The 20,579-nt window shown below is 40.8% G+C and overlaps 1 protein-coding gene across 1 annotated transcript in view; it reads right to left on the reverse strand.

Moving 5' to 3' along the window:
- Window positions 1-6,132: 6,132 nt before the first annotated feature.
- The window catches only part of STOM (stomatin), a 30,092-nt gene continuing 15,645 nt past the window's right edge, over window positions 6,133-20,579 (reverse strand). The window contains exons 3-7 of the mRNA XM_003264078.4: window positions 20,137-20,209; window positions 18,769-18,851; window positions 14,625-14,828; window positions 13,529-13,663; window positions 6,133-6,940 (exon numbers count right to left, since the gene is read on the reverse strand). Coding sequence (XP_003264126.1) covers window positions 6,734-6,940; window positions 13,529-13,663; window positions 14,625-14,828; window positions 18,769-18,851; window positions 20,137-20,209 — 702 coding nt within the window. The 3' untranslated portion in view covers window positions 6,133-6,733. The remainder of the gene's footprint in view (window positions 6,941-13,528; window positions 13,664-14,624; window positions 14,829-18,768; window positions 18,852-20,136; window positions 20,210-20,579) is intronic.

The following is a 20,579-nucleotide window of genomic DNA, read 5'->3' on the forward strand; positions in this document are numbered from 1 at the left end:
ACTCTCTACTCATGCTCAGCATGTCACACAGTCCCTCTTGGATACTTCTATGTTGTTTCATAATCTTTTCTCCTGGGAGATTCTAAACCAGTCCAAGGAACCTGCTGGAGGACATTCCCCAGTCGTCTCCCTCTGTTCTTTTGGTCTCTTCTCGCCTTGTTTTCCCCCCCTTGTTCTGTGTCACCTCCCACCACCATTCCATCCCCATTGAGGTTATGATGTGAAAGGTCCCAAGCATATGACTGTAAAAGAACAGAAACCAGCATGAGGGCTTAAATGATGGGCAGGCTGTGAGTGTGTGTGTGTGTGTGTGTGTGTTTACACTGTTGTCTCCAAAGCTGGCTGATCACCCAAATTGCCCAGGACACTTTTTAAAAGCATGGATTCCCCAAGGGCCGTTCCTCCAGAGATTGATTCACCGCAGAAGTGTTGAGGGTAGTGGAGAAGAAATTTTCTGGATGAAACATGGAGGGAAGATCAAGTCACTTTCAGGCAGAGGGTGCAGCAAGTACAGGCAGGGGGCTGTGAGGGGAACGGCGTGCTCAGGGACAGACAGCAGCCTGGAGTGGCAGGCCTCTGAGCTGAGAAGCAGGCTGGGGCTTTGAATGCCATACCAAGGGTTTGGACTTGATTCCATAATGCCTGCCTTGCCTACCCCCAAAGGTTTGCTTTCATGGTCAAAGCAATCAACTTAACAAAGTCCTGGTACAGAAGTGGCATTTACCACCCAAAGCTTCTAGGGCTTTCACGACAGGCAGGTAGAGGCCTGTCTAGACAGAGCTGGCTTATTTCCTAGAAATTTGTGGGAGGTAAAATTTCAGGTAGACCTGCCCATTAATTCTTCATTTCAGTTTATACTGGCATTCAAGGGTATGGCCGTGGCCTCCAAAGAGTTGTGCAATGCTCTGAGAAAGAAAACAGCCTGGGGCCACTGAGATGCTGACTTCTTATTTTTCTCTCAAAGGCAGAAAAGCCAATCAGGAGCACTATCACTTCAACCACACATTTTATCTTTCTAACAGTCGCAGACATCATCATCTCCTACAATGGAAAAATCACTGAGAAATAATGAGACAGATGCCAGAGGGACAACGCTAGGCTTGGATCCTGTGTCCAATCTTGGGCAATTCAGTTGAACAGATATTTATTTTGTACTTACTTTGTGCAAGGCATTATAGACATAATACTTAGAAGAAACTTCAGGAGCCTCAAGTTACCCACCTGCAAAATGGTAATGTTGTATTAATACCTAGCTGGAAGTGGTATAAGATAGTGGCTAATAGCTGGCTTTTGGAGTCAGACCTGGGTTCCAATCTAGCTCTACCACTCATTGGCAGTGTGATTTTAAGTTCTTTGCCATTTCCTTAGCTGAAAAATGGGAATAAGAACAGTGTTCCCCCACTTAGAATTCTCATGAGGATTAAGGGAGGTAATGCTTAGCACAATGTTTGGCCTATCGTAAGTGCTCAAAAATGGTTAAAAATAATGAAAGCACCTAGACCATAGCAGAACCTAGTATTCATCCGTGGAGGCAAAGACCCAATATACTGTGGATCAGAAAGGATGTTTTTGGCTGTAAGCAGTGGAGAGCTAACTCAAACCAAATTAAACCGTAAGCACACTTATGTGCTGTCATACATAATCAGTTCGGAGTTGAGGGGGCCTTCGTGGTTGACCAAACCTAGTGGGCCTGAGTTTCCTGCTCATTCTCTTGGCCCTCGCTAGTCTGGTAGTAAAATATCTGTAGGTGTTCTGGTTGCTCCACACCCATGAACAGCAATGCCCAGAGGAAAAGAGGACTGTTTTTAGAAAAGTTTTCAGATAAGGGAGGAGGAACTGCTCCCAAGTCCACGGAAAACCTTTCCTCAGGTCTCAAGAGCCCATATTGGGTCACATAATCATTCCTGATGGAATCATGCACTAGAAGGATGGAATTATTCATAGCCCAGTTAGGTTCATCCTAGCAGATGGGGGTGAATTCTTCTCCTGAGGTCAGAGCTCTCAGGGGAGGTATCTGAACAAAGTCATGGCTCCTAGGAAGGAGGGAGGAGATAAATGGATGCTGGGTAGACCGCCATTTCGCTGGAGACTTCTGGGGTCCAGATGCGGAAAATTAAAAGTTAATGGCTCCTTACAGTTCTGTGGCATCCAGTAATTTTCAGAGTGCTCAATTTCCAGTCATTTTCCCCCAGAATCTTTTAGGGAAGATTTGCAGCCTACATTATGATTACTATGTTTCTAGAGTTTATTGTAAAACCACAGTTTTAACAGCGGCTTCAATTTCCTTTCTCACTAAACTCTTCTGGCTACAGGGTAGATTGAAAGGGTAGATTGAAAGGGGCTGTATCCTATTAACAAGTATGACTGGTTTAGGCAAATCCTACCTTGATCTGAGCCTGGGTCTGCTGTAGACCTGATGTTAACAACATCACAGGAAGAGATCATCACTAATATCCCCAGGGATTTTCCTGTGGCCTGGTCAACACAGCCAAATGAGATTATGAATGGACATGAAAAAAGATGTGTAAAGTGTCTTGCACAGTGCTGGCATTCAACCGTGGTTCCTTTTGCAGCCTTCTTGGTTCCTATAAAGTAAAAACTCTTCAGGTAACTGCCTAGCTTTGTAGTTGGATCTTAGACATGATCTAGCCCAGGATTTCTTGTCTTTGGATAGGTTTGGGAGTGGGGCCAGTGTAACCCCAAAGGATCCAAATTTGTGTTGTGCACACTATGTGCAGTTTTCGGACGAAGCTCTGTAGCTTCCAACACATTCTCAAAAGGTCTGAGACCCAAACAGCTGGACTATAATCTCCTTGTTTTACAGGTGAGGAAAATGAGACTGAGAGAGCATATGACTTATCCAAGGTCACATTATAAGGTGGATGCTATAGCAAGGAAAGCATTCCAGAGCAGTGATTTTCAAACAGAAATATGTAGAATTCTATGAGGTGCTTCTGTGATTTTGTAAACATTAGATTCAAATTCCATGTTTAAAGTGGTAATAAAAACAGACAAGCAAAATGGAGAAATCGAACGTAGACTGAATATAAGATTGGAACTCTTTCATAACTCTAATATTGTTTTTCAAAACAGCCTCATTGTTCTCATTGAGTTACTTTATATTCAGTAAATGTTATAAATGTGAACTCAAGAATTTATCCTGGCAAAAGACACTGTAAACCTTTTACCGATGCAGTTACCTTTGAAAAAAGGGGTTTGCTGCTGAAAGTAAGAGGAAAGGGCACTTGATTCACTATTTACTAGCCAAGTAACTGTGAGACCAGGTTTGTGAGTATCACAAGAAATGATATATTTTAAAAGGCTACGTAAGCTGAAAGTCTATGGAACACTGGTTTCCTCCTGCTCAGGACAGTGTGTTATGATATTTGTGGTTACAAATGCCCAATCAGGCCAGGCACAGTGGCTCACACATGTAATCCCAGCACTTTGGGAGGCCGAGGTGGGCAGATCACCTGAGGTCAGGAGTTCGAGACCAGCCTGGCCAACATGGTGAAACCCTGTCTCTACTAAAAATACAAAAATTAGCCGGGCGTGGTGGCATGCGCCTATAATCCCAGCTACTCGGGAGACTGAGGCAGGAGAATCGCTTGAACCCAGGAGGCAGAGGTTGCAGTGAGCCAAGATCACACCATTGCACTCCAGCCTGGGTGACAAGAGCGAGACTTCCTCTCAAAACAAACAAACAAACAAACAAACAATCAAACAAAAAATGCCCAATTGACTCTCCTCTTTTTATAATGAACTTTGGCTGAATCGGATGGCCCAAAACAAAAGTTTAAGTTTAGGGCCTGGTTAGGTGTGAATGTAAAGACAAATGAACTTTGATAGTCTTGGGAAAAGTTGTGATCTATCTACAAAGTGGTGGTGGTGGTGTGTGGATGGGGGCACTAGAGGCAGGCAGTGTCACACGAAGATACACTGATACACCTCACAAATCTTTGGCATTAGACAGATCTGGGTTTGAATCCCAGCTCTGTTCCTTTCCAACCATGTGACTTTGGCTGTTTTAACCTTTGAGCCTCAGTGTCCTCATCTACAAAATGGTGATAATAAAGTGTCTATCAAACCATTTTGAGATAAAATGATAGAAGGTACATACACGTATTTCTGCACAGAGCTGAGTGACTGGTGCTCCCAAATGGCAGCCACTAATTCAAGACAGTTCTGTCAGATGTTGCAGGTAAAACACATTGGTTTTTTATCACCATTTCTTTCTTTTTAAGTAAAGACTATGTCTATGTGATTAACTGGGTGACAGCAAGAAGTGGGTTCCTGTCCCGTTTGGAGGAAGACAAAAGAAAATGAAGTCAGTTAAAGCTTAGTGGTGGTGGAGGGTGTGTGTGGATCTCTAAACTCCCCAGGGAAAATGTGTGGGCCAGTGCACCAGAGGGTGCCTGGACCTGGGAGACAGCAGATGGCCCACAGCAGCCTGTTCCCTTCCCCTGGCCCACAAAGCACACGAAGAAGTCAACCAGCCAGCTCAGAACCGGAGGATCTAATGTACTACTTCTGAAAACGGAAATCCACATACATTCAACACAGGCCGAAACAGACTCTCACCCCAAAAATATTAGTGAAAGTGCATATACTTTATTATGTACATTGTTGGAAAGGGAGGCCACCTGGAAAAACTTCTGCACTGGCACTGTGTTCCTAGAGCTCCTTCTACGCATCCCTCCCAAGTGATTTAATTTCAACCTATTGGACTATGAATTCACAAGGCAGAAAAGTCAAGGTCATTTGGTATCTGGAGACAGGAGGACTCAAGGAACCAAAAGCACTATTACTCTAAGTCTCAGAAAAGATTTTCAGTCAGGATATGGAGCCTCCTGGTCCTTAAGGGTGAGCCACTTCACACAACAGATAAAACCATCATTTTAAAATTCAAAATGTAAGTACAACTTGAGTTTAAGTTGCACTGCTCCATACCTCTAATAAACTCAGCTAGGAGCCAGGATACATGGTAGTTCAAGGCTTCCTAAAATAAGCTTGAAATTGGGGTACAGGGGAAGGGACATCCATTGGCTGGATGGACAGAGTGGTTGAGCTAAGGAGAGTTATAAAGGCTCATGCTGGGAAAGAAAGCTGTTATGCTTAGACTTCTCTAGGTGAACTCAGAGTCTCAAAGAGGAAAAGTTACAAATGTCACCCGCCAGCTTTCTGGCCAGTAAGCAGAATGCCAGGTTGCTCCGATTCATAGACATTTGCCAAACAGAAGATGTCTCCTAATATTATAGACTAAGAATTTGTTGTCCAGAGGAGCTGACCAGTTCCTCTTTCAGCATCAATATACATGACAGAAGAATGACTAGGTAAATTGAAAAAGATCTACATCTATATAGATATTGTAAGTTTGACAGTATCTGCCCAAGATCATTAGACATTACATAGTCAATATATTGTGAATTCCTTATACTATGTAATGAATGGGTTTGTAATCAACATATTTCACAGTGTACCACAGTTAACAGCATGCAGATAGTAAAATATAATGGTTTCCTGAAGTAATCTCTTAAAAAAGTATTTTAGTCCTTAAGCTATTAGGACTATTAGTCCTTAAGCTATTCAAATGGATATATAACAATTGCATATAGAATGTAGAGAAAATTTTATTACAAAATTAAAACTGTTTAAAACCTGACATAGAAAATAGGCAACAGTGAGAAAAAAGCACTTTTGTGACAAATATTTAGCTGGTTTGAAAGACAGAACACAGAGGAATCATTTAGAAGGCTCAAATAAGTTAAAACATGGATGTATTTTTAAAATGAGCACTATAGTAGTGAATTTAAAAGTCTTTGAAGGGTTAGAGTAATCTTTTTCATTAGTTTTGGCTATTTCCTCTAGTTCTGACAAGTATGGGCAAGAAAATGGCTACTCTCAAGTAAGGATTATTCTGAAACATGGTCTGGATTTAGAAAATAAATGAACATTAGGGAAATTTCCTTAATTAAGACTCTCCAAGCCAGGTGTGGTAGCTCATGCCTGTAATCCCAGCACTTTGGGAGGCAGAGGTGGGTGGATCACCCAAGGTTAGGAGTTTGTGACTAGCCTGGCCAACATGGTGAAACCCCATCTCTACTAAAAAAAAAAAAAAAAATACAAAAATTAGCTGGGCATGGTGTCATGAGCCTGTAATCCCAGCTATGGGGAGGCTGAGGCAGGAGAATCTCTTGAACCCGAGAGGTGGAGGTTGCAGTGAGCCGAGATCATGCCACTGCACTCCAGCCTGGGCAACGAGAGTGAAACTCCATCTCAAAAAAAAAAAAAAAAAAAAAGACTCTCTGGAGGTAAGGCACATATGACCTAGAGAAGCTGGTTGTGGTGTAAGGTCATCACTTTCTGCAAAGCATTTATCCAGTCAGCGGTGTCAGGTGGCAGTTACAGCCCAGGTTCTTGCCTCTGGCCTAGGTGCTTAGGGGGTTCAGAATGAGTCAGTGGAAGTCAAAACAAGAGGGATCTAACCTACTACACAATAATCTAAAAATACAAACTTTTAACTATTTTAAGACTAACAGATTACCTTATATAAATCACCAATCTCTTGGTATTTACAAGCTAACAATTCTTTCACCTATTTTTGTAACTGCTATACACTCTGGGAACACCACAATTGACATATGGAAAAGGAAAAGCCCTACCCTCTCTTTATGAGTTAAAGGCTAATTTGGTCCCCCACCTCATGCTTGGGAGGGTAGCGCTCATCTCTACACTAGCCTAGATGGCTGTGTTTTGCCCCTATGATTCCTTGCAGCATATCTATGGGCAGAGGGAAGACAATTGTTGAATTTTTCTCAGCAGCAATGGTGGTCAGTGTCTGCAGGTACCGGAGCTGAAGGGCTGCAGGAGATTCAGTAATGACGATGGAGGCTTCTTTCAGAGCCCTGGATGCATTCATTTCTCCTTCGGCTGCAATAACCTATGGACGGTGAAAGGAGGGGTTGAACTGGAGAAAACCACATGGGGACACGCAGCAGTCTTCAACCTGGGGTATGTATACCTCAGGTGGTCCACAAAACTTTCCAGGGTGTATGCCAGAATAGTTTCAAGGAAATCAATTTCTACATACTCAGTTTCCATATGCTTCTTTTTCTAAAACTGACTTGCCTGACTAGTGCCTGGATCAACACATTCTCTTTTACTATAGCCTTTCTCCCATTTTCCAGGGTAACAAACAAAGGGATAATTCAAAATATTGTGCAGGATTGAGAAAGTGAGTAATTTTAATGACTGCAGGCAAATCCTTTTGCAAGTCAGGAGGATTTCCAATTCTCTGATGAGTACCTTACTAAACTGAAAGCTGACAGGTCATTATAAATATTTTTTGATGAAAGACTGTGATATGATTTTTTTAGCACATAAATTCAAAGGGAGTGCTAAGAACTGTATGATACTACTTTAAACAAAACTTCCATTTCCATCTACTTATTTATGTAAATAAGGTTTCAAAGTCCTTATAGCTATAAAAATGAAAAATAGAAATAAAATTGATGCTGAATCCTGTCTCATTCTAGAATTAAACAACAGCCATCTATACATGTACGATTTAATTCTCATTCGTCTTATGAAGACAAGCATTTCTAGTAAAAATTGACTTCCAGTACTGGGTGCAGTGGCTCACACCTGTAATCCCAAAACTTTGGGAGGCCAAGGCGGGCAGATCACTTGAGATCAGGAGTTCGAGACCAGCCTGGTCAACATGGCAAAACTCCCTCTCTACCAAAAGTACAAAAATTAGCCGGGCGTTGTGGCAAGCACCTGTAAACCCAGCTACTCGGGAGGCTGAGACAGGAGAATTGCTTGAACCTGGGAGGTTGCAGTGAGCCGAGATCATGCCACTGCACTCCAACTTGGGTGACAGAATGAGACTCTGTCTCCAAAAAAAAAAAAAAAAAATTGACTTCTTATTTAGGAGAGATTCTGAAATGTTTGTAGAACCTTGTTTTTAGTTACAGGAAATTTTTAAAAATTAATTCTAACTTATGGACTAAATATGTTGCAGTATGTTAATAAAATAATTCATGACAAAATATATGTTAGGAAAAGAATCTGGGGGAAGTGAAGGTGCAATAAAAAACTTAGGTTTAAGAAGAAGAAGAAAAAACAATATAAAGCTCCTGACAAGAGTTTACTTACATATTTTTAATGGATAACTAAATCATTATTATTTCTCATTGGGTGCATTTAAAAGAATGATGTTAACAGTTTTATTTTAAAATGTCAATATTTACAACATGCCAGGAATTATATTCTTGGCAAGTACATAAATTCAAGATGAAAATTTTTACATGCCAATTTAAAATGTTTGATGGGCTTTATAGTTTTTCTAAATTCTGTAAGGGGTTTCACAGACAAAAAAGTCTGAAGATCACTCGAGTAGTGGACAGAACAGGAGCTCTGGAGTCAAATGGACTTGAGTTCAAATCCCACATCTAACATTTACCAGCCGAACGTCCTCAGAGAGGTTACTGAACATCCTGAACCTCAGTTTCCCATTCTTAAAGCAGACTAACATGTACTTCAGAGGACCACTTGCGAGGAAGACAGAGAAAGTATATAAAGTGTTAAATGAATAAAGGGGGCTATTATAGAGGAACGGCAAGTGACAAGACCTGATTTTTGGGTCCAACTATGCTTTAATGCACAAAAGATTCAAGGTAGTTACTTTAATTCATAATCCTAGAAGAAGGAAAGGTATTAAGATACCATAATTATCAAGATTAAAAGTACAATTTCTCCAGGTTATTATCCTCACTTGAATCTTGAAAAATTAGTGGTCCATAATACTCCATGAATATCAGAATTGGAGGTGATGGTCTTATGCCCAGTGAAATTTCATTCACTTACACAGCAAAATTTGGGGGCCTTCTAGGTGTTAATAAGCCCTGTGTAGGAGAAGCTAGGGATAGAGTGGAATCCCTAGCCTTCTTCAGCTCCTGGTCAGGTAGGGAAGGCAGACATGGAAGTAGATCATTTCATTCTAGTGTGATAAATGCTGACAGACATATGTACAAGGCACAGTGCTAGCACACAGAAGAAAGCAACTTTTCCAGAGGGTGACATGGTGAGGTTATAGAAGTTGAATATTAAATGATAAAATGTTTGCTGTTTAGAAAAAGATGAGGAAGAATATTTTGGGCAGAACACATGAAATGGTACTGAGGTATAAAAATGGTATATTCCAGAAAACTGTCAATGGCTGAATACTACGGCAGGAAGAGGGGAAAGGTGGGGGATGAATGGGGCCGCGTTCTGAAGGGCAGTGAGGGCCAGGGTGTTTGGTCTTCATTCTGTAGGCAATGGGAAGCTGGGGAATGATTTTAAGCAGGTAAGTAACCTCCATCAGATCTAGTTTGAAAAAACTCTCTGACGAATGTCTGAGGTTACAAGAGAAGGCAGTGAAAGCTGCTAGTGGAACTGCCTTAGAGTGGCTGGTGCAACTCACAGGTGGTGGGAACAGAGAATGAAATGGTTTGGGGAGCTATTCTCCCTCCCCAAAGGAGGGCAAATCAATGGAATTTGGAGACTAGGTAGGAGGAGGAAAGGGGGACACAGGCTGAGACCCAGGTTTCCAGGCTTTGGTTGCATAGGTTAGTGCCATTAATGGAGATAGGATACAGAATATGGTACTCACTGAGAGAAAGGACCTAGTTTACAGGATAAAAACCTTAAATTTATCAAAGCCACCCATCATGTCCTGCCTAGGTCTGTGAGAAGGGACAACTGCCAGCTCTGCTCAAAGAAAACCACAGAACTGTATTCCAAGGTAGACACTACAGAGAATACCTCAGAAATCCCCTGCTATGAGAGCAGCAGGCTCTCATTTTTTCCATATCCTCTCAGATGTCCAATTAGGCACTTTTTTCTTTGGACATGGACCAACTGAAAAGATATCTCATTTCCCACCACTAATCAATACACAATCGCTTGGTTGAGAAGCCAGACCCACTGGGCTGGACACACATTTTGTTCATAGAAAAGCCACACTGAGCAAGCTGCCAAAGATGTAAACGACACCACCGGCTTTGTCTAAATATAGGCCAAGTACACTCCATTGATAGGACCTTAGAGAGCAAAGCAAGCTATTTGTGGGTGTGCACGGCTTTTGTCGAATGTGCAGTAATCTCATAGCAATCAACATTTTATATTTATAGAACATCATTTTAAAGTCTGGCATTTTCACATATGTGAAATTGGTGCTACCTGTCCCTTCTGTAGACCAGGTGGTCTGGGCTGAGGAAAAGGCAGAGAAAGGTGATCTGTATTTCTGCACTCCACCCTCTCAATTAATAGACCTCTACACCCAGAAACATGAGCCCAAAAGCATGTGCCAGGTGTTTTTCTGAGAGTTATGAAAAGGAAATAAAAGCTGATGCAAACATAAAAGATACTACATTTCAGGCCACTAAGAGCTGGTCTAAACACTTTAAAAACCAAACCTAACATACAGAGAAACACATGGGAGAATCTGTCCTCTTCTGTGACCGGCTTCTTTCACTCAAATTATGTGTGTGAGCACTTACATTCATTCTCTTTGCTATGTAGTATGCCTATGTGTGAATAAACCAGACTTCATTCATTCAGCTAGGAATGGACATTTGGGTATTCTACAGTTTGGGTCAATGTGCTGCTGTGAACATTCTATACGTGCCTTTTGGTAAACATATGAGTGCATTTCTGTTAGATTCATACTTAGGAGTTGGAGCTGCTGGCTCATAGGGTATACAAATGTTCAGTCTGAATAGACATTGCCAGACTGTTTTCCAAAGTGGTTGTATTAAGTTACACTGCCACCAGCAGAATATGAGAGTTCTAGTTCCTCTCTCACCCACACTTGGTTCTTTTCCGTTCTTTTCAGGCCATTCTGATAGCTGCCTAGTGTGACATCTGCTTATAATGTGAATTTGCATTTTCCAGATGGCTAATTAGCCTAAGGAATTTTTCTATAAAGTCTCTTAATCTTTAGATTATTCCACTCTATCTCACCTTTCCTGTGCAATTTATTTGTTGAAGAAACTGTGACCCCCCCTATTTTCCATGAGAATTTCAATACAATAAGCCTATGGTTGTTGCAGGGTTACTGTATTTTACAGAAAGGCTCGGCTCATTGTGATTCTGTGTGTGAACTCCAAGACAGTCGCTGCCCAGGTTCATGAGACTGCTTCTAGACTAACCCTACAGCCCCGTCCAAGTGGGAGCATGGCAATTCAGAATTCTAAGCGGTGTCTTCTATCTTTTCTTACTGTTATAAAGGGAAGATAGAAATTTTCTTTCCAAACTCTTAAGAATGCTATGGAAGAGGCTCATCCTGGGAAGTCAGTCCTAGAGGAGGCAGTGAGGAGCAGAGGGGAATTCTTATTTCCACTGCCACTAATCAACTGTGCAACCTTGTGGATGTCACTTAACTTTTCAGGGCTTCAATTTTCCCTTTGAATAGTGTGATGGCAAACAAGTTTCATTTTTTTTAAGTTTTTATTATTTATTTAATTTTTTTGAGAAGACGTCTTGCTCTGTCGCCTGGGCTGAAGTACAGTGGCGCAATCTCAGCTCACCACAACCTCCACCTCCAGGGTTCAAGCAATTCTCCTGTCTCAGCCTCCCCAGTAGCTGGGATTACAGGCGCCTACCACCACGCCAGGCTATTCTTTGTATTTTTAGTAAAGATGGGGTTTCACCATGTTGGCCAGGCTGGTCTTGAACTCCTCACCTCAGGTGATCCACCCACCTCAGCCTCCCAAAGTGCTGGGATTACAGAGGTGAGCCACTGCGCTTGGCCTCAAGTTTTGTTTTTTAGAGCTAACTCTAAGCAGTTGAGGGTTGTTACCTGGAGTGCTATAGAAGGGTTCTGAGGCCAAGTCTAAGCTCAGTGGAAAACAGTGCTGTGGTTAATTACTAGTATGGGAATAGTAGGATGGAGTGGTAGCATCTGGGCTAGGTATTTGCCACCTATGGAAGATAATCTCTAAGGATCCTTTGGGCTCTGACATTCTACATAGTATATGTATGGTATATTCTATTATTCAATCTGGTATGGAAATGAGGCTTTTGGCTAATAACATATTCTAGTTAAAAGCAATTCCTAATTTTCAAAATAAGTAGATGATAGGCACATTTAATAACATGATAAACATAACTTAATCTTCTAAATGTAATGGTTTTGAAAGAAGGCACTTGAGGGTTCTGCAGTACTATCAGGTTATCATCACAAAGCAACAATGATCATATTAGGCAAACCTAAAAATTCTGGTTAATACACAATTCTGAAGTCGCATGCCCAATGAGCTACTATCCTATTTAATGCTGGCTAAGAAATTATACTGACCAGTTTGTGGCTTAAAGGGCATCCTAAGAAAAGAACAGAGTTCTGTGGTCAGCCAGTTACCACCAGCTACTACTATTTTCTAACAACAACAAATTGGTTTGCTCCTTGTGTCTTGGGAGATTTGTCAAGTCCACAGCAACTCCTCCTATGAAAACTGCTCCTCTTCTTCAACCCATTCACAGGCATAGGGCTGTGGAACCATATTATTATGCTATCTTTGCACTTTGACCAAAGTTGGACCAAAAAGAATCTCTCTTCTGTGAATGTGGAATTAGGGCTGGTCTGTGTTCTTTAGTGTTCACCTGGCAGACATGTAAACCTGGGAGCTAGACATTCTCCACCGCAAGCTATCTACAGTGAGACGTGGCACAGGAAAGGGAATGACTAGTTCCCTGAACTGCCTTCTGGTTCCTGTTTTGGTGAGACTTGCCCCTACTTCCTACCCTTGGGTTTGGTGAGATATCCCTGAACTTTTACACATTATCATCTTTAAAGATACTCTTTTCTAGGTTAGGTTAACAAATATTTCCTCAGTGCCTCCCAGAGGGGACATGCCACCCATGCAGGCTTAAGACATAGGCAGATGATGATGAAAAGAAGGAAGAAAAAAGGCAGATGTCAAAGTAAGAGAATATAAACAAGAGGAAAAGAGAGAATGAGGAATAGGAAACAGTAAAAGGGAAAAAGAGCCTGAGAAAAGAAAAAGAACAAAAAAGAAGCCAAAAATAAGTAAGAGATGGGTGGTATGGATGGAATGATGACCCACTTGCTCCAAAGTTGGAACTGTTAATTTGACCTTAATATTGAATTGGGAGAATAAAATATGGTATACACAGTCATAAAAGAATGAGGTAACTCTATATGTACTGATATGCCCATAGATATTAATATTAAATGAAAAAAGCAGGGCACAGAACAACATGTGCAGTATCACCCTACTGTTGTAAAACAAACAAGCCAGTAATCCAAAAGCCTGGTCAAATAAAATCCAAAGACACTCAGCTGTTAAGAGTGGTGACCTCTGGGGGAATATGATTTGAAGTTACGGGGAGGGCTTTCACTTCTAGTAACTTTACCACTTCAAGATTATTTCAATTTTTTACAGCAAGCATGTTTTACTTTTTTTATAATTATTAATAAAAGAGAAAACTCAGTAAGAAAAACAAGTTTAAAAAAAAATGTTACCTTGGCGCGGGCCTCACGGGACGCTTCTGCTTCTGCAGCCATAGCTCTCTGGAGCTGCACAGGTAGTTTCACATCCTTAATTTCCACACGCTCCACCTTTATTCCCCAGGCATCAGTGGCATCATCCAGAGTAGACTGTTAGGAAGAGAGAAGGCAAGCTAAATCTGCTCAGCCCAGCCCAGATGCTGACAGAGGCTGTATTCATTGGGATTTGGAGATAAGGTGCTGGGGAGAGTTGTGGAGAGACAGTTACTCCATGGTGGAAGGAATGGTGATGCAGGGGCTGGCTCACTGATCCTGATTCTGTTGCTAACAAGCTAATGCAGGGGTTAGCAGCTTCTTCTAAAAGGGCCACATAGTAATTGTTTGTTTGTAGTCTCTGTCTCAACTATTTAACCCAGCTGTTGTAGTCAAAAGCAGCCATGGATAATATATAAATAAATGGCTATGGCTATACTCCAGTCAAACTTTACTTACAAAAACTACAGCCTGTAGGCTACAGTTTGCCAACTCCTGAGCTAATGTGACTCTGTGGAAGCCATATTACTCTTCTGTGCTTCAACTTCCTCCCTTTAGAATGTCAGGAATGAAACCACACATCTATTTCATAGGTTGTTGTGGATATCAAATACAATCATAGATTTTACCTACGATGAAGTCTATACAAATAATAAGAATCCAGAGTTATAGCACTTTATCTTTTTTGAATAAGCTATGCTTAACGGAATATCCGTTACTCAAGAAAGACTGGAAAGCACAACAGTTATAATTCATGGGACTCACACACAGAATAAAGCTTTAGGAATACCTACACTATCTTGTAGAATAGCCTCTGTTCTAAACAAAAAGGTTATTACTGATTCTGGAAAAAAATACACACTGAAGAAAATTTTTAAAAAATGTATGCAGTAGTGTTATTAATTCATGAACTGCTAATGTGAAAAATGTCCCCTCCTGCCAAATTTTAAAAATTTTACTATGAAGAAAAAAAAAGGCCACAGACCCCCACAACTTAATAAAAGGTTCTCAAACAACCATTGACTCTTTGCTTCATTTTTCAGCTTCTAGGGGGTAACAGCATCGACGCACTCCCCACCTGCATGTTGTGTGCAATTTCTTCTCTGTCAGAGAGGATCTGAGAAAGGTTCTTGGTGCCCAGAACATTCCTCAGAGTAGTTTGTGCCAAAAGACGGGTCGCTGAGTCAGCATTGGTGATATTTGCCACAGCCAGGGTTGCATTCTGAACACGGTAATAGACCACACCATCCACGCTAATTGTCACTGAATCCTTTGTGAGGATCTACAAGATGAAGGAAGCAATTTTACATCTGTCAATGACTTTTTTTTTAACATAACTGTAAGGAATGTTATTCTCCAGAGTATCTTATAACACTAGCTGATTTTCTTTAGTAAGGCATCAGGAAGTTAATTATATCTTTTAAGATTTAATAAAATAAATTATTCAGGTCCATTAATTCATTCAATCATACAAATAATATCGAGGTATCACTCAACAGCAGGCACTGTACTAGGTACCAGGGATTAAGGTAGGAAAAAACTTGGTTCCTACTTTGAAGGAGGTTAGGGAATCAAAGGAAGCTCTTAGGGGCAGCTGTGGGTGGCAGGGGTGATACCTGAATTGAATCTTGAAGAAAGGAATACAATTTTTCTGAGGGTGTTGGGTGGAGTGGAAGAATATTCAAGAGAGAGGCACTAGAGAGTCAAGGTTTGATAAACTACAAGTTGCGCACTATTACTGGAACAAAAAGTGCATGGGGAATGTTTTTAAAGGGCAAGGTCAGCATAAAAACATATTTTACAGCATGCTACATAAAAATGCTAAACATGACATATTTTTGTTTTAAGCTAAGAAGTTATCTGAGAGGCTCCAGGAAAACAGTTACATCAATCACTTAAAACTCACTGGGACTCAGTTTTCTCATTTGTAAAGTAGAGATTAATAATAGTACCTACTTTGCATTCTTGCTAGAATTAATGTGTTAAATACATTCAAGTGCTCAGAAAAGTTCCTGGCACATAAGAGCTGTCTTATTATTTCATCTTGGATAATGGTGGTAACTTTACTGAATAAAACATTGACTTGATTAACTGTAATAAGTTAATTTAGACAATAATAAACAAGCCAGCTGGGCATGATGGCATACACCTGTAGTTCCAGCCACTCAGGAGGCTGAGGCAGGAAGATTGCTCCAGCCTGGGAATTCCAGCCTCTCTCACTCACAACATCAGGCTGGCACCTTTCTACTGATCATTTAAATGTCCTTCTCTCTGTGAAACTTTCTTGACTTACTTGGCAGAGTTAAGCACTCTTCCCTTGCACATCCACTGCACCTTACTGTAGTGACATTATTTATCCGTATTTCTACTTCTCTCTTAGACTATGAATTTCTTAAGGACAATTCTTTGTAACTCTAACACTGGCAGAGTGCTTGAAACATAGTGGGTAGTCAATAAATGAGAGATGAACTGAACTGAAATGTGGTCCTGAGAACAGTGACTGATGAGGAACACAGGAGTGAGAGTTAGGAGACCTGAACTGAGTCCCAGCTCTGCCTTAGGTCCCTGGATGGCCTCTAGCAAGGCTTTTAACCCATTTGACCAACAGATTCCTCATTTGTGAGATTGCGCTAATAATACTGCCTAATTCTATCCAAATTTCTGTGAAGATCAAATAAGAACATACTCGTGAATGAAGCCCTTTTGAAAGAGTAAACAGCTATGAAAATGGAAGGTAATAACAACAATGTTGTTACATGGCTGTTTAGCCCTGCCAGACATCAAAGCAGTGATCCTTTTTTAGTAATCTCAAAATACTTCTAACATGGAAGAGAAGTGGAGGATTTATAAATAAATGTACAGTGTATTACCATCTTGTATGAAAAATAATTATTTCTCATGACATGATGGGAAAATGTGTGTCATTCCCAAATTCTTGCCACTTTGACTTTGCCACAGCTTCTTTCTAAAGCTACAGCTTCTCTGCCTGCTGTTTATCATAGGCAAGTTCCCTTCACAGAAACTTCACAGGGGATCAGAAAAAGGATTGCTGCCAAGTTCTAATCTGCTTTGCATTCAGCAGCTTGCAGAAGAGGAGAGAGCCACTGGAAAGCAGAAGCTTAAACAGCAACTCTGCCAGATGTCTGTAATGTTTATAGTGGAAAATGCCAGAATGCCCAGCTACCCTGAAAGGGGCTCCTTCTGAGACTCAATCTTCCTTAGACGATGGGAAAACATACAGAGAATACAGTGATACTCTCATTCTTGTTCTTATGAGTAAAATGTGGGCAAAATGATTTCTGGCATCACTAACTTTGGGTGGATTATAAAGTCTGACCCCACCCACTTCTTGGATCAGTACCAACAAGGAAGTTCCTAAGCTGGTTTCTGGCATTTGTGACATGAGAAGGCAACATGGCCAGGCTCCATCACCATGCTGAGTATCTGGCCTTTGGCCAGGAAACACTGACAGCATTCTTCTGTCCTTCCCCCTTCATGATGTTTTTAGGTTTTCTGTATGCAACTGTTATCAAGCCTCCTAAAGACATGGTTCCCAGGATGGCCATCACTTTTTTGGGGGCTATAAGGGAGCTCATGTACCATGCATTTAGCATGGAGCTGTGGAAAAAACAGCACTACACAAGGAATCCAAAGAGCTCAATTTTAGTCTTGGCTCTGCCACTGTAATTTGGAGGAATTCCTTTGTTTCACTGCAACTATATACTTTCTAGGGATTCTGCCGTGAGTTTCATCTATGATAGTATTTGTGAAATAGTTTGAAAAGGCACAAAATAATCACTAGTATAAAATATTATGTTTTATCTAAAATGCCCAACAAGCAGTTTCTAATTCTTTGGTGTCTAACCAATTTATCTAGAATAAAACCTTAAGAAAAAAAAAACGTACTAATAGGGTTTTCTATCAGAAACCCATAGAAGAGAAATGTGGTAGTAAAAATGGTGATAGTAATAACAATGATGATATTATTATACTTACATTAGCATTACACTATGTTTTGTAATAATCATCCCTCGGTATCTGTGGGAGACTGATTCTAGGACCCCCAGAGGATACCAAAATCCAAGGATGCTCAAGTCTCTTATATACAGCAGCACAATATTTGCATATAACTTATGCACATCCTCCTTTGTACATTAAATCCTTTCTAGAGTACTTATAATACTTAACACAATGTAAATACTATGTAAATAGTTGCTATACTATACTATTTTTAAAAATTTGTATTATTGTATCATTGTCTATTGCTTTTTTCCCCAAATATTTTTGATCCATGGAGCCAACTGTATAATCTATGTACATTTTCCTGTGCACTTTAAATCATCTCTAGATTACTTCTGTTATCCAATACAATACCTACACATCACTTTATTCATGTGGATTCAATGCCATGCTTGATGCATGGCAAATTCAAGTTTTGCTTCTTGGAACTTTGTGGAGTTTTTTCCTAATATTTTCAGTCTGTGGTTGGCTGAATCCCTGTAAGCAAAACCCATGCACTCAAAAGGCCAAGTGTAATAGTAACAGTAAGAACTTATATAGCACTCACTATTTATCAGCCATTGCTCTAAGCACTTGGCACATATATCTCACTTCTCAGAACCACCCTATACAGTAGTTCTTACTATTACAATCTCTATTTTCTGGATGAGGAAACTGAGGCACAGAAAAGTTAAAGAACTTGCTTAAGGTCACTGAGCTAGAAATGCTGAAGGCAGTCAAGGTCTAAAGCCTATGCTCTGGCAGGGCGTGGTGGCTCACGCCTGTAATCCCAGCACAGATCACCTGAGGTCAGGAGTTTGAGACCAGCCTGGCCAACATGGCAAAATCCCGTCTCTACTAAAAATACAAAAAAATTAGCCAGGCGTGGTGGCGCACATCTATAGTCTCAGCTACTCAGGAGGCTGAGGCACTAGAATCACTTGAACCCAGACGGCGGAGGTTGCAGTGAGCTGAGATTGCACTACCGCACTCCAGCCTGGGCAACAGAGCAAGACTGAACAACAGAACAGAGCTGGACTGCACTATGTTCCAACAGAACAGAGCTGCACCGCACTCCAGCCTGGGCAACAGAGCGATTAAAACCAACCAACAAACAAAAATTTAAAATAAATAAATAAATAAAGCCTATATTCTAACTATTCTGTCCCTCATTGTAAAGCACTTTCACATATGATATCTCAGTTATTCAAAGAAAACCTTACCTCCTGAGGAGGAATATCAAATGAAATAGTTCTCATGTCCACTTTGATGAAGCTGTCAGTGCATGGCAGAATAAAAAACAAACCTACAACAAAGATACACACATTATACAGACACCAGCAACCTAATCAGTTCACTTCACCATTCAGTTTTAAGAAAATCAACCTAGTGAACTGAAAAGTCACCAGTTCATCTTTGTGAATGAGCCAGAAGCCAGGAATGATAACTTTGATTCCTCTTGCTTACTTCCCACATTTGACTGTCCCCACTAAGGTCTGTGGAGTTCATTTCCTTAATCCACTGTTGCTATCACTCTTCCCCCCACCGCCCCACTGGGACCAATGCAATCGTTTCCCAGGCCATCTTTCTATTTTTTGTAGTTTCTCTCCGATAATCTATTTACTAAGCTGCAAGCAGAGCAATCCCCCCTAAAATACAAACCCTCCCCCACGCATGGTCCTGCATAACCCGCCTTTGTTCCCCTCTTCAGCCACTTCCCCTCTCTTCACACCCTGCACTCTTGCTGGACTGATCTACTTGCAGTTTCTTGAATCTGCAATACTCTCCTCTTTGTTGCTTTGTGTATGTTGCTATTTCCGCTGCAAACACCTCCTGTTGGTTAACACCCTTTCAGACCTCAAGACTCAGTCAAGATGTAACTTCCAGAAGGCCTTACCTCAGCCTACTACTAGTTCAGATCAGTAACACTTCTCTGGTTTTCTCTTTACTCACAGCTCTCTGTGAGTACTTGATCATAATACTTATCACATAGGATTGTAGCTATCTGTTTCCTTGTTGGTTCCTACCACTAGACAGGAAGATCCTTGAGGGTAGGGACTGTGTTTTAGTCTGCCTTGAATTCCCAGAGCCTGGAACACAGTAGGAGCTTAACTGGTTTGCCAAATGAATGACTGAAAGTCTTTCTTTGGTAGAGATTCTCATGCTCAAACTTGTATAGCTGTACTATCTTGGCCTAAGTGGTAATCTTATCAGCTCAAATGGGAAGGGGAGGGGAAGGGTAGGAAGGAAAGGGTAACAAAAGATTGGCTAGAACCACTGCTATTGTTATACAACTCATGCTACATGAACTCTTATCTAAGACAGAGTAGAATAGGCCCTCATAAGGGAAATCCATCAATAAAAAAATTTTAGGCTGGGCACGTCTGTAATCTTAGTGCTTTGGGAGGCTGGGGTGGGATGACTGCTTGAGGTCAGGAGTTCAAGGCTGCAGTGAGACATGAGCATGCCACTGCGCTCCAGCCTGGGCGATGGAATGATACCCTGTCTTTAAAAAAACAACTAAATAAAAATTTTAAAAAATAAAAAGAACTTCAGTTTTCAGACAAACAATCTAGAATCCCAGTACTGACCAGGTCCTTTGGCTCCTCCTTGTAAAATGCGACCCAATCTAAAGATGATGGCTCTTTCATACTCTTTTATAATCTAGAATAAAAACATGAATGATAATTTAACATGAAGAGTACAAATATTTACATGCATGGCTTCTTAAATATATATTTCTGCTCTAAACAGATTAGATGCCTCATCTTTTTTCTTTAGATCCAGATCATATCTATAAATCACATGTCCAGTGTTTACCTTCTCAAAGCTTATTTATTATTTTCTTACTGATTACAAAAGCAAAAATATTCACTGTATAAATTTAGGAAGGACAGAATAGTATACAGAAACAAATCTATAACCTCACTCCTCAGCTGTTAACATTGTTATTCAGTTACTCATGCAGGCCAGGCATGGTGGCACACGCCTATAATTTCAGCATTTTGGGAGGCCGGGGTGGGCAGATCACGGA

This window comes from Nomascus leucogenys, chromosome 8 (assembly GCF_006542625.1).
Source record: "Nomascus leucogenys isolate Asia chromosome 8, Asia_NLE_v1, whole genome shotgun sequence".
Taxonomy (NCBI): domain Eukaryota; kingdom Metazoa; phylum Chordata; class Mammalia; order Primates; family Hylobatidae; genus Nomascus; species Nomascus leucogenys.